Source organism: Pongo abelii, chromosome 15 (genome assembly GCF_028885655.2).
Source record: "Pongo abelii isolate AG06213 chromosome 15, NHGRI_mPonAbe1-v2.0_pri, whole genome shotgun sequence".
Taxonomy (NCBI): Eukaryota; Metazoa; Chordata; class Mammalia; order Primates; family Hominidae; genus Pongo; species Pongo abelii.
This window is the reverse complement of record NC_072000.2, coordinates 80,242,378-80,258,789: the sequence shown is the minus strand read 5'-3', so window position 1 is coordinate 80,258,789 and position 16,412 is coordinate 80,242,378. Positions and strand designations below refer to the sequence as shown.

Below are 16,412 nucleotides of genomic sequence, written 5' to 3'. Positions count from 1 at the left end.
TGTATAGATATGAATATATATGAATATATGTATAGATATGAATATATATATGAATATATATGTATAGATATCAAACACTGCTGACCTCTCAGTCCATTATGACACTCTCACTTATCTTGGCTTCTGGACACCATAGGTGCTTGGTTTCTCCTCTCCTCTCTGGCCACCACTCCTCAATTTCTTCTGGTAAGCTATTTTTTGGCTGTGTGTTTCCTAAACATGAGTGGTCCTCAGCTTCTGTCTGTTCCTCCACTTCCGTCAGAAGCCCTCTCCTCTTACTCTAAAACCCTCTCTTAGAGTGTTGGGCTTCCATTTAGCACCTCAATGCTAAGAACTTCCAAATCTCCAGCTCCAGCCCACAGCCTGCTATACACAAGTCTAACACATCAACGCCTCTTGGGCATTTCCTGCAGGTTGAATACATCATCCCCCACTCTTCACACCTGAGGATTCATTTAACCAGCACTTACTGAGGACCTACAAAGTACCAGTCTCCAGGGAGGAGAACAGCCATTTCTGCAGCTTGCAATTGGTCAGAGAGATGAAACTAAATAAGGACACAAACATATGATTACAAACTGTGATTGAAGTGATAAGGAAAATGTGAAAAAAGAAACGAACGCATATAATAAAGGGACCGCACTTAAATCAACTACAATAGCTGACAGGTGTGAAATGAGGCTGGCCATGCAGAGAAGACCCAGATGACACAGGACTAAGTTAAGGCTTTGGGTTTTTTTGTTTTTTTGTTTTTTATCTTAAGTGCAATGAGTATCCATTAAAGGGTCTGACTGTGAAATGACTGATACACATTTTTACAAGAGACCACTCGAGCTAAACTGCGGGACAGTGGGAATATAAGAGGAGGGACCAGTTATGAGGCAACTACTGAAGCCCAGGTGGGATGATAGTGGCTCAAATCATTTCTCTAATTCCCCCCAACCCCCACCCCCAAACAAACACTTTTATTTTCTAATAGAATTCTATTCACAGCCGTAGATCCTGACAAGTCTCTGCTCTGGGCACTTTGCCTAAATAGAAGTCAGTTCTCATTACAACAAAGGTATCATTCCCATGAAAAGTTTCACATACTTCTGAACACAGCCAGTGGTCTATTTACTCCAAAAAGGAGTCAAACCAAATCCCAACATTGCAATAGAATCTGAAATCCTCGAGCACACCTCGGAGATTTTTCTTGACCAGCAAACACAAATGCATAGAGGAAGGTACAGTGGTTGCACTGAAGATGCAGCAATAAAAGACAAGGCTAAAAATACTGAAAGCTCACTGTTTAGCTCTCATAACATTACCAATTATTTCAGTGTCATATTAGAAATGTTGACCTCATATGGGTCATTTGTGAAAAGGCAAAGGGGTTGGTTTTCAAACACTTGGTCCATTTATCAAGGAAGGCAAAAGGGGCTGGTTTCAAATACAAAGTCACCTACGACCACCCCTCTATCACCTGTATGGTCAACTGCTCCACTAACAAATCCACCATGCCATGCTCTCTCTCTTGTCTCCAGAACTTGGCTCACACTCTTCCCTCTATCTGGAATATTCTTCCCCCTCTTCTCTTGGCTAATTTCTACTCATCCTTCAAGTCTCTCAGCTCAAACCTGATTTCTTCCTGGACCACCTTTTTGGACATCCCTGAGAATAAAATGGGCTCAACGTGTTTACTCTCATATCTTCTGTAACCACCTCCACCTGACACTTCTCTGCAAGCCCCTAAGTCAAAGTTCTAGAAGGCAGGGAGCATGTCTGGTTAATCATTGTATTCCAAGTTCAAAGCACAATACCTGGCACACAGAAAGCTCCCAATCAAGTTTCATAAATGAATGAATATTTCCTTTTTTCCAAGATAACTGAGGTCACCAAGGTCACTCCTGCCCTCTTCATTTTCTACTCATCTGCCCCCAGAACAACAAAATGATATAAGTCGGCAATTAAGGATTATTCTTTGGAAAGACTGTCAACCTTCAGACTGAGAGTTGCATTTTGTTGATGGAAAAGTGTTGGCAAACAACTGGCCAATGGCATAGGCAGAAATGCTACTACAAGAGACAAATAAAATGGGTCTCAAGTGGCACAAAGAATTCTTACTGATTCCTCACTCAAATGTTTCTTTGCCATAAGGGCCAGTTGTTAGTCTACGAAATATGAATATCTCTGTATCTTGGACAGAATTGATATTTAGGATAAATTGATAATACATTCCAATTCTCGTGTGATACAGATAAGGACAATAATAGTTAGCAGGTGTTGGGCGCTGCTCTAAGAGCTTTATATATTTTATTTAACCCTCCAACAACCCAATGAGATAGATACTACTATCATCTCCAATCAACAGATGAGGAAACTGGCTTAGAGTAGTTAAGTAACACACCCGGGATATACACCTAGCAACTGGCAGAGCTGGGATTAAAGACAAAACGATCGTCTTTTCTACTTCTCAGATTACACAGAAAATGACAACAAGAGAGGACTTACAGTGCACTGGGCTAAGCTCTTGACACATATTTCTCACTTAACCCTCCCCATAGGTGAGGAGGAGAATCTTAAAGTGCTCTTTGAGCACCAACTTGCACTCTGGGTCTCACAGAAGCCAGCAAGAAAGCATGTTTTCCTGGGGCACTTGAAGAGCCTTTGACAAAGCCAGAGCCAGTGCTGGCGGAGGATCTCAAGACGCTGATTTCCAATTGCCGGCTCTACCCTGAGATGACATTCCCTCCCACACAGCGGCCGGCCCCAGGGATGGGTCAGCGATGCACATCTGCACACCCCAAGGGAGAGTTCAAAACCAAAGCATGCCAAGCATGACATAAATATGAAGTGTGGAAAACACATTCCTTATGAACAACTCCACATCAAATTCCCTGCATCCCTCTTCGGCAACGTTATCAGAAGCATCATTCAATCCAGCCGATTGGAGAGCGGCTATGAAAAACGCTGGAAAATGTGACCAATCAGGAGAGTTATTTTTGTGAGAAAGAAGAAAAATGTCACCAAAAAGGGTCAGCAGATAACCCTATTGGGCTGAAAATAACTGCCTGGCTGGCAGACCAGTAAGGGGACAGGCGGAGGGTGAGAGACGTAATGCAAAGTGCCAAGGGAGCTCCGGCCGAGTGAGGCTGCTGGGGGATGAGGAAATTGGCCTAATTTGGGAACATGAGCCCAGCAGCATTTCTCAGATTCCTGCGAGGAAATCTGGCTAACTTTCAGTTCTGCGTCCTCGGAGGAACACCAAGGGGATGGGGGGAGAGAAAGAGAACAGCTGTGACTCCAACACTTCTCTAGACCACTGAACGAATAAGGGTGATCAAGTGAGAACTTACTCCCGTTCCAAAAGGACCCCAAGGGAATGACCCTAAGTCTCTCCGCCCTCTCCAAAATCCTCTTCTCTACTGGGAGGTCTGTGTTTCTTCCCATCTAGCAGGTAGGAGAGGTTAGGCACTTGAGTCAGAAAGACTCAACTAGAGTCACAGATTAGCTGAATGCTTCTGACAAGTTACCCAGACTCTCAAAGTCTCCATGTCCTCACATGTACAACATGATGATAAGAGTACCTACTTCAAGAGCTACCATAAGGCTCAACTAGGACACTGCATGTAATGAACAGATAGCTAGCAACTGTTCCAATGTAAGCTATGATGATGATGATTAAAAGGACAATCTGCAAAATAAAAGCTAAGCCAAAAAGAGGTCTAGATCTCAGCAAGAAATGCTCATCCAAAAGATGAGCTAGCCCTGGAGAGGTTTTGCCAAAGATTACTTTTGCCCAAACTCAGTAGAAGGTAACTTTTCGGTAGAAAGCATCTGGGTCTGTCCTTAAAAGAGTTCTGTGAGGGCACAATCATTTGAATCAATAGAAGGTCAAGGCTCAGGCAGAGAAATCTGGTTTAACTCTCAGACCCATCCTCCCTAGAGAAAGCTATACATCACAGACATGTAGACACTCATCATAGAACTCTCTTCCAGCAAAATCCTCAATACCTATAATTCCAACCTGAACTGCTAGCTGAACCATGCTTCTAGTGATCCAAGCCTGATTTGCAACAGGTGCAACCCATCCCCGCCCAAAAAATGTAGTCATAAGCTTTCTTAGTATTTCCCATGTCTCCTTGGGTTTCTGTGTGCCAGATACCGTGCTAAGTACTTTACATGCATTACCTCATTTGATCTTCACAACAACCCTAAAAAAGTAGACACAACTCCAATCTATTCCAAACTAGTAAAATTACACAAAGAGTTCATCTTTCTGGTAAATTTTAAAATTAGACAGTTAAGTGATTTGAAATGTATCCAATGACCAAGCAAATAAAAAGACTTTTCCTCTTCTCTCAGAGCAGGAAGAAGAGTTTAATTACCTGGACAGAACCACAGGCATCCTACTGGCACCACGTCCTAAGTGGTTATGGAGACAATCAGAAGGAAAAGATCAAGAAGAGGGTTCACACAGGCCACTCAATCAGATATCCTGGAACTTAGGGCATACAATTTTTTTTCACTCAACTCCAAAATAAAAACTGGAGAAGAATGTAAATTTTTTTAAGCTAAAATAAATTTTTCATACCCAGGGCTACAAAAAAAAAAGGCCTTTCTATAATTTCTATTTGTTTTAAATTGACATGTCATTTTTGAACTGCCTACTCAAGAGCCATTCTCCTCACCTCCCTTACCAAGAAACCCTGATGCTGTGGTGTGGTAATGTGCCCATTAAAAACTCCCCTGAAACTGAGAATGTGGCTATAAGATCCAGTTCTGACCAATGAAATGCAACTAGAGCTCTCCTTAGTGAGGTCTCTGGCTACTGTTTTCCTGATAAGAAGGGGTACACCCTTCTTACTGGCATGCACCTTGAACTCTTCAACGACTCCCTCTCTTCCCACCTAGAATGCATTATCTGATCCCAGGAGAATGACCAGCCATCTTGCAACCATGAGAACAAAAGTCACAAGCTCCAGATAGCAGAGCAGGAAGCTGGAAGGAGCTAGAGTAATGCAGGACATGCTCCAGTGACTGCACCCACTCTGCTCTGCCCTCCACTGGACCCTTTGCTATGTGAAAGAAAAATTGCTCCTGTTTGATTCAAGTACTGGAGTTGTTTCTGTTGTAGGCAGCCAAATTCAATACTGATAGAGAGAAGAGGCCACTTGAAAAATCAATCCATCCTAAAAGACAGGAGTTTTAAATTCAGACGGAAATGGGAACCAGGCAGATCAAATGTGAGTAAATCTGACCAGGTGTATCAAAGTACTAAGCAGTTAACTGGAGAGGGATGGATGCATGTAAGCTATCAGCACCTGCAGCTCCAGCCAATTGCCGCCGTGTGTGGGAATGTCAACCCAGCATTCTCACTGTGCCAGGGCTTCCGATTTTAAAGAGAAGCCCCAAATCTGAATTTCCATATTACGTTTCCTAATTTATAAATGTGAACTAAATTTAAAAATTCTTAACCCTGTATGGATCAAATAAAACATGACTATAGGTCAAATTCAGCCTGAAGGCCACCAGCTTTCAACCTCAGTAGAGAAGGTTAAGGTGGAATAAAAAGAATGCCCAACTACTAGAGAAATAATAATGGTTGGCAACATACTGAGCATTTGTGTGTCAGACTGAGTTAAGGGTTATATCACTTTTTCTTTCCAGCCATCCTATGAAGTATGGAATATTATTATCCCTGTTTCACCAACAGGAAAATGAGGCTTAGCAAGATTAACTCAGTATCATAGAAGCCTATGTATGACAGGGCCGGGATTTCAGCCCAGGCTGGTACGACTCCTAGGCCTATGCTTTTACAGACTCTTAAGAAATGCCTGCTGCAACTAGAAAGCAAAAAAACTTTTCTCCAGGCTGGGTGTGGTGGCTCACACCTGTAATCCCAGCACTTTGGGAAGCCAAGGCAGGAGGATCGATTGAGGCCAGGAGTTTGAGACCAGCCTGGGCAACATAACAAGACTTCGTCTCTACAAAAAAAAATCAGCCAGGTGTGGTGGTGCATGCCTGTGGTCCCAGCTACTCAGGAGACTGTGACTGGAGGATCGCTTGAGCCCGGGAGTTCAAGGCTGCAGTGAGCCATGATCATGCCACTGCATTCCAGCCTGGCAGACAGAGCAAGACCCTGCCTCAAAACAAAAACAAACAAAAAAACCCTCTGCTCTGGATAACTACTAGCCAACCTATGGATAAATGAGTAGCAGCCTGTGAACAGACTTCCACATCAGTTCTAAGAGACTCTGGCTGACATGCTCTTTCTTCTGTGCCCTTTAATAAAAGCAGCAAAGTGCTATACCAATATGCCTTTATTCACTAATTTATTGAATGAATGCTTACACAGTGCTTTTCAGTTTATTAAAAAGCTTCTCAATGCGTATCTCATTTGCCCCCATATCAACCTGGTGGTATTACTATCACTATTTGACAGATAATGAAATGGAGAATTAGAGAGATTGGTGGACTTACTCTACAATCCAGGCAATTAGCACCCAGTCCTCTGGTGCGAAGCCCTGTGTTCTTTCTGCTTCCTTCACCAGAGCTCCCAACTCCACTACCTCGCTTTAAAATAACCATGTGTTTGAACTAATTTCCACTTAAGTCTAAAGTAACTCCAGCATGTCTGACAGCTCCCAGGTACCATATTTACGTTTGCATGGATATCTTCATCCTAGAATATAGTCAGCAAGAGGACAAAAATAAATACATCAAGTAATAGAATTGGAATGTAAATGGGCACACACACAAGTCTTGGGATCTAATTTTAGAAAGAAACAGCCAAAAAGTCCCACACAGCACAGTGAGCATCTGGCCCTGTGGGAGGCTGCCCACACTGTTTAAACCTCAATTAGCCCAGGGAGAAAGGGATCCTGGAATCCTAACTGGCATCTTGCTTTCAGAGGCAACAGTTGGGTGAACAGCAGAATGACTTTTCATCATGTTCTCCCAGAAAAATGGTAATGCACAGAGTTAAAAAAAGGTAAACCTCGAAATAAGTAGGTATTACTGAATGGCTGAAACCCTGAAAGGGTTCATCACACTCTGTGACTATGGAGTTATATTCTCACAGTAATGATTCTCACATGGGAGCCAAGGGGAAGTGGATGGTAGGCAAGCAGGGCCCACTGACCCCAGCCCAGGAGCTGATTTGGTATGGGGGTCATATAAGGCTTTAAGGCCTAATCAGGTCATCACAGGCTCATTCACCTAACTACCATAGGTGGCTATAACATCCTTCATAATTAAGTAGACTTTAAAATATATATATACACACACACACATATACACACACACAGTCTTGTTAATATATATATAAAAAATATATACTCTTATTAATTATATATTTATATATATATCACTCTTGTTGCCCAGGCTGTAGTGCAATGGCAAGATCTCAGCTCACTGCAACCTCTGCCTCCCGGGTTCAAGCAATTTTCCTGCCTCAGCCTCCCAAGTAGCTGGGGCTATAAGCACATGCCACCCACACCTAGCTAATTTTTAAATTTTTTGCAAAGACAAGGTCTCACTATGTTGCCCAGGCTGGTCTTGAACTCCTAGGTTCAAACAATCCTCCTGCCTTGGCTTCCCAAAGTGCTGGGGTTACAGGGGTTACAAGCATCAGCCACTGTGCCTAGCCTTAAGTAGACTTTTAATTAGTCTTCCTGGTTGCCAGTGATCACAAGAATGTAAATTCCATTATGGCAAGAGATCTTGTCTCTTTTGTTCACTGAAATATGCCAACCCTGCAAAATGGTGCCTGGCACTTACTGTGTGCTTCAATAAATAGTTGTTGAGTAAATGAATGAATGATCTGGTGTTGGAATTAATCCTCCTGGACCCATGTGGAACAGTGTAAAGTGCCAGAGGCCAAGAATTGGCTTCCATCAGCTCAGTCATTTGCTTCTGCATTTTCTCTTTAAATACATACACCACTGCAGTTCAAGCTCCCTGAGATCCAGGGTTGGGTCTGGTATATCTTCTTTCACCAAATTCCTACTTTATATCACCTCTCCTAACTGTGCCTCCAATGCTCTACTATCCGCACCTCCCAACCTCCCTGCCCCAGGCCCCATAACACTTCTACATAGCTTCTAATGTGTAAGTACATCACACACTATGTACTTGACCCCACCTCATCCTGTGCAATAACAATTGCAGGCCTATTCTGCCAGGCACTGTGACAGATAATAGGGTACGATGATAAGACACAACCTCTGCCTTCCAGATGCTCGTATCTTATGAGCGAACCAGACATGTAAACAATTAGAATACAATGTAATAAGTATCATAATGGAGGTGCCATGGCCGCAGTTACAAACCGACAATCCTTGGACCAAATCCAGCCCATATGATGATTTAATATCCAGTCCATATGGTGATTAGGTTTTCTTAATCAGTTGCTAACCTCTAAAAATGTGTTGCTTTCACATAAAATTTTAGACTGCCAGCATCTCTTGAAGAATCATATCTGGCAATACTGGGTCTGTATTCTCGACAGCATCAACCAGCTTTGGCTAAGTAGTGGTTGTCCCTTTAGAGGGGGCATGTGGCCTCCAGTTCCCAGTCCCCCTGCCCTAACTCGCTCCCTTAGTTTCTTCCAGGCAATGATGCCAAGGGGTCAGCTGCTAGTTTTTCTAGGCCAGCACAGATGTTACCTTAAAGTAATGATTCTCCATACCCACACTTCTAAAGGGAGAAAATGAAAGATAAATGGACAAAGCCATGTGGAGAGCTTAAGAAAGTGGTGGAGAATGCATTTCCTATGAAAATGAAGAATATTCCTACCTATGTGATATGTAAGTGAAGTGTGTCCATGTCAGGTACCCGGTTCATTTGCTCATGCACCTGCCTGACCCATTAGGCTTCTCAGCATGGGTCCCTTCATCTGTTGCAAACCTACTATGGGCCAGCAAGCTAGAAGCCAGGTTTCCTGCTGTCTGGGAACTCACTGTTCGGTGGGGGAGACAGACATGTAAAAAGACAATTCACATATAATGGCATATGTTCATGATAGATACTATGGGAAATGAGAGGAAGGACTGCTAAGTCAGCCTGGAGAGGTTAGAGAAGAGCTAACTTCTGGCAGAGGATGACCCTGAGGCTGACTTTTGCCAAGTTTTTTCAAACGGACAGAGGAAGGTAAAAAGGGGCTCTGAGTAAGCTGCCAAAAGTAGTGCCCTGGCAGTAAAAAGTATTGCTCATCGGAATTACCCACCCTCCACAAAGAAGCTGGATCATTTCCCATAATTCCAGGCTACTCGGAAAAGTTTCCAGGAAAGTAAGGCCAGTAAATGATCTGCTTCCTGCCGGAAGACTGTAGAAAGCGCAGGTCACCACCGAGAGCAATGTCCAATTGTGTAATCCAACCTTACGTCACCAGTCTGCCTCACTGGCATTTATTCAGCGGAAATAAAAACCTGGAATTCTACTGGATTTTGAAACTTCCCAGTCCCCTGCTTCAGCTAACATAAAAAGTTCTACATTAAGAATATAAGGAAATGCACAGAAACTAGTCTGGCATCAAGGAAAAAAAGTTCTTTCATTTCCGGCTACAAGGACAAATGCCAAGGAAGGGAATACCCAAATCAAGACAGGAGAAAGGGTTGGCATTCAAGAGAAGAAATATGGAATACCAAATCCTTGGTCATTAAGGAATCACTAACTCTTAAACAGCATTTCTTCAGATTTTTTTTTTTTTTTTAGCACCCACCTCTCCAGTCAGAGTCAAAGAGGAATTCTTGCCATTGAGGTGATTCTCGGCCTGCACTGACTCCTGTTGAGCTCGGCGACCCATCTTGGCCCTCTGCAAGGAGAGAGAGAAGGCACTGCTGACCGAAATATCATTTGGGCCACTACTGAGATGACAATCTGGCCGGGCGCAATGGCTCACACCTGCAATCCCAGCACTTTGGTAGGCCGAGGCAGGCAGATCACAAGGTCAGGAGATCCAGACCATCCTGGCTAACATGGTGAAACCCCGTCTCTACTAAAAACACAAAAGATTAGCCTGGCGTTGTGGCAGGCACCTGTATTCCCAGCTACTTGGGAGGCTGAGGCGGGAGAATCGCTTGAACCTGGGAGGCGGAGGTTGCAGTGAGCCGAAATTGTGCCACCGCACTCCAGCCTGGGTGACATAGCGAGACTCCATCTCAAAACAAAACAAAACAAAAGATGACAATCATGGTAAGGTAAGCAAGGACTGGATTTATGATGATGTGGTGGAGAATGGGATTTGAGTTATTGGACATGTTTTTAGAAAACCCTCTAAAACCCCTTAAAACAAAGCACCTGAGGTCAGTTCTATTTGATAGGAAAATAGGAAATTAAGACAGGGTCTCACTCTGTTGCCCAGGCTGGAGTGCTCACCACAGCCTCCACCTCCTAGGCTCAAGTGATCCTCCCACCTTGCCCTCCTGAGTAGCTGGGACCACAGGTACACACCACCATATCTGGATACTTTCTTTTCCTGTAGATATGGGGTCTCCCTGTGTTGCCCAGGCTGGACAAGGTTTTCTTTTAACAGCTAATAGAGATGGCAAAAGAAAATTCTATTTTCTACCCAAAGAAATGCAGTTACAAATTCCTCTACAATGGGCAGAGACCTCATGCCACAGGTCAGAGAAGAAGGTGGTAAAGGCTCCCATGTTCCTACGCAGGATTTTAGGAAGGCTTAATTTCAAATCTGCAGCTTGGCATGAAAATCATTATCAAACAGGCTTTTGGAAAGAATTCCTAAATTCCATGGCAACTGGAAAACAGTTAGCATTTGCTCTGATATATACAGTAACTGGGTTTGCCTTTACAGACATTAAGGGAAATCTAATACAAGAATTTTGAGACATTATCTTTGGAAATCAGAGCACTTCAAAATTCTTGGCCATCAAATGAACCATTTGCAGGTTTTCCCAAGGCCCTCCGGTGGAGACTCTGCCTCCAGGGCTTCCCAACACATAAACAAAACTTTATTTAGTCAGACTCTTGGGTGCTGAAATTGTTATACTTTTGCTTTACTTTGTTTAAAAAAAAACAGCATTAATATAAGCACTTTTAGATCTCATTTAATGTGGCTTCCTTTGATTCTCACAATAATGGACAGAAACTGAGACTGATGTCATTTTACAAAGGAAGAAACTGAGGCCTAGGAAGGTGATGAAGTGGGTGACATAAACCTAGGAGCAAAGCCTTCTGATTTCAGATCCTGGGTTTCCTGGGTGCTTTCCACTATACCCTGCTGAAACTTGTTTTAAGATGTTCTAAGGACTGACTGCCCCACTAAACTGAGAGGGGTTACAGAAGAGCTCATAAAAACTCTTGTGCAGTGTTGACACTTCAAACTGTAGTGTCATTTAGGTTTCAGGGATGGTGGAAACAATCTTTCTGATAATAAGCAGCTTATTTTCTTCTCAAGGCAGACAATTCCATCCCTTCACCATGGTTGCCCTTTTCCATTTGTCATAGCATTGAGCATCTGAACACAGCATCCTACATATGGCGGTTGTGCTAAAACAAAAATTCAATGATCTTGTCACTAAATGCTGTTCACAGGTGGTTTCTCTAACAATTTTTAAGTATTTCAAGGTTTTAAACTTTTTGAAGACCCTGTATAGATCCATAGGGTAGAAAAACTTCTTTACTGCCTGATTTTTGTGTATGTTAAATGTAGTCTATTTATTGCCCATCTTCTCCCACTACAACATAATCACATGAGGGCAGGAACTTTGCTTTATTCATTGCTGTATCTCCAGCACCTAGGACACTGCCTGATACACAGTAGGGGCTCAATAAATATTTGTTGAATGAATGAATAACTACATTCACATCCCCAGGTACTAAAAAACATTCACGTATCAGCAGGCTTGGTGACCTTCCAAACACTTAGAGATTTCACAGCAGAAACTAAAGACTTGCTCTTGGGCCCAATCTTTTAGTAAGTGCGATCCTACCCAATTTTAAAAATAAAAAGGCCTGATGGGGGTTACAAAGGAGGAAGGTAAACACTGAATTTGGGTCTTGAATCTAGTTCCAATATTTACTAACTATAACGCTGGGTAAACCACAGCCTCATAGGCAGCAGTAGCTAACCTCTTCTGACCTCTTCCGTGATAACATATGCCAAGCACTGAGTTACACGCTTCCCATGTATTGTTCCATTTCCTTTTCACTGTAACACCTCCATTCTAGGCATAAGGAAACCAAGGCTCGGAAAGGTTACATCGTTTTTCAGGTTTTTTTGAACCCACGCAACAGCTCTATGCTCCAACTGGCCTCAGTGCCTGAGCACCTAATCACTCCCTCACGTTACAAATCGGTCTTGGTTTCCTTAACTACTGAGGTAACTCCCACCTCCCCAAGGGGATTATGGGGAAGAAAGGCCGTCCCTGCCTGCCTCCCTTCCATGCATAAAACAGTGCGGCTTTTGCAGGAACTTCTGGGATGAGGTGTCCCAAAGGAAAAACTCTAGGATGGGAGCGAGTGCGACCCCGGCCGGGGCTCCCCCATCACCCTGTGATCGATCTATTCTGGGGAAGTTCGCATTCGGGGCTCTAGAAAACGGAGAAAGGCTCGGAAATTTCCCACGGTCCTAGACGCCGGCGGGGACAGGGTATTTTCTACTTTTTGAGGATTTTAAAGAAAGCAAACCCCAGGCCAGCAGCGGCGGAGCCCACAGTGGCCCGGGGGCGGGGCGGTGAGGCTGCCTCCTCCTGGGCCTCACCCGGCGCGGCTCGAGGCCTGCCGCCCTGAGTCGCCTCAGAGAAGTCGGGGCCGGCGGGGTCGCTCCTCCCCACCCGCCAAATCCTGGCCCCCAAGGCCCCCGCATTGGTCCTCACGGAGGTAGCCAAGCTGTAGCGCAGCTCCTCGTCCAAGTCCAGCAAATCCTCCATCTCCGCGGCCGCCTGACGTCACTTCCTGGAAACCGACTGGCCCAGCCGCGTCCCTGCTAACAGCCCCGCCCCTCCATCCCAATTTTTAAAGGGTACGCAGCATGGTTCCTGGATTCTGTGTGCCATCCTCCAAACTACCGAATCTTTCTTAAATCTGCCTTGCTTGACATCTGGAAGCAACCTCTGGCTATTAAAACTCGCCAACGCTGCTCCTGCGAGACGGTAAAATAATTTGGTCGTTAGGAACTGTCTGCATTTGTAGCTCTGTTTAAATACATCAATATATTAAGTGCAAAGCACTACTACGGCTATACTGATGCCTCCCACTTGTATAGCTCTTTGCAAGGTACAGAAGGGCGTCACAGTTATTGGCTTAACGTGAGGGGCATAACAACCTTGTGTGGGAAGCAAGATAAGTGGTATTGTTTCCATTTGACAGATGAGAAAACAGGGAGTCAGGTGTAATAAATGGTTTACCATGAATTATGGAAACTGCAATATACATAATCTCTGCCTTCAAAACTGCCTTCAGTTTACAGAGAGGCTGAATCAACACATCAAATAGCTGAGTAGTAATAACTTTCAAAAGTACAAATATTCAATATCTCATTAAATCCCAATAATCCCACAAAGTGAGTAGCAGTAGTATCTCTAACAACAATAAAGCACACTGAGGTACAAAGAAGGGGCTTGAGGAAAATCACCTAAGTGCCAAGCAGCAGAGCCAGATGCCCTTCTGACACCAGACATTACTGGAGTATTTATCTCCAGCACATACTACTGGGCGCCAGCCATTCTCCTAGGCTGGCAGAGGGAGATGTACCACAAATTCCCAGCCTAATGGGGCATTTAAGTTGTGTCTTCATTGACTCTTCATATGAAATCTCCAAGTCAATATCACTGGCCGGGTCCCTGACACTGGCTGAGATCCATAGGAGATGGGCTGATAGCCTTGAAAGCAAACAACATTCCAGTATTATGTTGAGGGGAAGGCCTGGATGGCCACAGGTTAAAAGCAAGGATTTGGAAGTGGAAGTAGCACCCCTGAAACCTGATTGCAAGCATTTCTTAAATATCCAGTAAATTACTCAGTTCAATCACACATGTTACTGGATAGGACTGTGTGTTAGCATGCCTGTGACAGCAAGAGCGCTGGCCTGGATATCAGAAGAGCTGTGTTCTCATCTTAGCTCTCCTGATAACTACCTATGTAGCCAGAGCAGAGCCCTTTCCGGTATCAATTTCCTCCCTTGTAATTACTTTAGAGATTATCTCTAAGATCCTTTGTTAACTTGCTTCTCAGTGAGAATACTTTGTTAGATTTTAATCTGAAGAAACATTCATTGCCAAAAATCCAAGACAGATGAAATATAGGCTCCAATGAATCCCTTGTTCCCTTCTTCTTCAGCACCAGATGAGGAAGAAGGGATTAATCTTTGGATTTTTCCATTTCTTGTAAGCTCACAGCATATGACCATCACCTTATAGTCAGTTTCCAGACCTTCACCCCCACTTCTTCCCCAACTTGCTGAAAACAGAAGGCAAATGGTCCTCACTCTGGGCAGAGAGGTACCCTGCAGTAGTAGCTTCCAGACCTTGCTGAGCACCTGAATCACGTGTGAGGTTTGTAAAGAAACAGAGATGCCGGGCCCCATCTCTGGAGACTCTGATTTGGTAGAGGTGGAGTCCAAAAAAGTATAACTTTAATAATTTTCCTTCCTATCTTGCAACTGTCTGCTCAAAGGCCTTCCCTTATCATCCTATTTGAAACTGCAACATCCCCCAACCTAGGCACACCCCATCCTCCTTCCCTGCTTGATTTTCTGCCACACCACATTTGTTTGTTTGTTTGAGACACGGTCTTGCTCTGTCGTCCAGGCTGGAGTGCAGTGGTGCAATCTTGGCCCCCTGTAAACTCTGCCTCCCTGGCTCAAGTGATTCTCCTGCCTCAGCCTCCCAAGTAGATGCCTGCGCCAACATGCCGGGCTAATTTTTCCATTTTTTGTAGAGACTGGGTTTCGCCATGTTGCTGGGGCTGGTCTCGAATTCCTGAGCTCAAGCAATCCTCCCGCATGGGCCTCCCCAAATGCTGGGATTACAGGTGTGAGCCACTGCACCTGGCCCAGCACTTTTTACCGTACTACATCATTTACATATTTATTTAGTTTATTGCCTCCTCCACTGCCCCACCCCTGCCTCTAAAATAAAATCTCCCTGAGGGCAGGAGTTTTGTTTTGTTCACTGATATTCTTCACAGAGCCTAGAATAGTGCCTGGTATATAGTAAACATTAAACTTTTTCTCAAATTTCAGAGGCACTATAGCATAGTAATTAAGTCCAGACTCTGGCAATGTCCTGGGTCCAAATCCCAACAGCTGACACCTAATAACTATGTGACCTTGGGCAAGTTACTTTTAAAGTTTCTACCCCTAGGTTTCCTCATTGGTTTTGCAAATGAAAATAATGCCTATCCAAACTAGATAGCCTGTGTAAAATTTCGCCTCCATCACTCACAAGCAGTGTGGTCTTAAAAAAAAAAAAAACTCTATGCCTCAGTTTCCTCATCCGTAAAGTGACCCACCGCTGTGCTGGGACACAGAGAACAGCCCCTTCAGTTAGTGGCCTGGAAGCCAGACCTCTCAGAAAGGGTCCAGGAAGGCTGGAGTGAGATGGGGTGGGAGCGGCACTCATTCTCAGGAAAGTTCAGTTCAGATGCAAGCCCCGTGTTGCGGGGTGCGGGGAGCCACGTGCCCTACCCTCCCTTGGCAGCTCGTGGGAAAAGGCCTAGAGGTTCGGGCCGAGAAGAGGAGCGAAAGCACAGAGCCGACTTCCCCTCACCCATCTGGGAAATGGGCTCGGGCCAACTGCTGACTTCGCGCTCGCTGGCGCAGCTCCCTGCGGAGCCCTCGGCGGGAAGGAGGCTGAACATCTGGATGACATTTCTGCGAGAGCCGCTCCGGAGCAGCGGTCGGGGAGGGAGAGGTGCGCTCGTGCGCACGTGGGGCCGGGAGGGAGGCGATTCCTCGGGGCCTGGGTCTTGTTTTTCTCGCTCTCTACCGCAGCCCCTTCTCCCGCCCCCCAGCCCCCACCCCGCAGCCCCCAGCCCCCGAGTCTCTCCCGCTCCAGACCAGCCGAGCTCCTTCACTGGCGGCCTCGCTTCGCCAGAGGGCACCCTCGATCTTCCGGAAAACGCCACCATTTTTCACTGCCCGTGGAGCGTCTCCAGGCTTCTGCCCGCCTCCCGACTCCGATCTTGTCAATGAAGAAACGGGCCAGGATCGCCGCGGAGCGGACGCCGACCCTCCGACCCGGCTCGCAGGCCGGGAGTCCCCTCCGCGAGGCTGGCATGGCCGCCCTTACCGGGTCCCGCGCCCTCTGCGGACCCTGCCCCGGGTCGGGCCTGGCCCGGGGGCGGCCCCGGGACCGGGGGACCAGGAGGGAGAGTAGACGCGGGCCGCGGACGGCGCGGACTGACAGCTGGCGAGAGGGCGCCGGGGCTGGGGGAAAGGGAGGGAGGGGGCTCATCGGAGTAAC

The 16,412-nt window shown here is 45.4% G+C and overlaps 1 protein-coding gene and 1 long non-coding RNA gene across 5 annotated transcripts in view; one reads left to right on the top strand and one right to left on the bottom strand.

Annotated features, from left to right (window-relative positions):
- IFT43 (intraflagellar transport 43) overlaps window positions 1-12,933 on the bottom strand; it is a 108,187-nt gene extending 95,254 nt beyond the window's left edge. For 3 of the 4 annotated variants that reach the window (XR_002911255.3, XR_008513347.2, XM_024231890.3), the window contains exons 1-2: window positions 12,825-12,933; window positions 9,707-9,799 (exon numbers count right to left, since the gene is read on the bottom strand). Coding sequence is in view for 2 of the 4 variants with exons in the window: in XM_024231890.3 (XP_024087658.1) it covers window positions 9,707-9,799; window positions 12,825-12,878 (147 nt within the window). In the remaining 2 variants the exon portion in view is untranslated. Of the gene's footprint in view, window positions 1-9,706; window positions 9,800-12,709 lie in introns of all 4 variants that reach the window. The other variant, XM_024231889.3, reaches the window with a different exon arrangement.
- LOC129049935 (uncharacterized) lies at window positions 119-4,709 on the top strand. The gene is made up of 3 exons (XR_008513348.2): window positions 119-186; window positions 414-899; window positions 4,348-4,709. It is a non-coding gene; the product is annotated as an uncharacterized LOC129049935 (long non-coding RNA).
- Window positions 12,934-16,412: the final 3,479 nt, after the last annotated feature.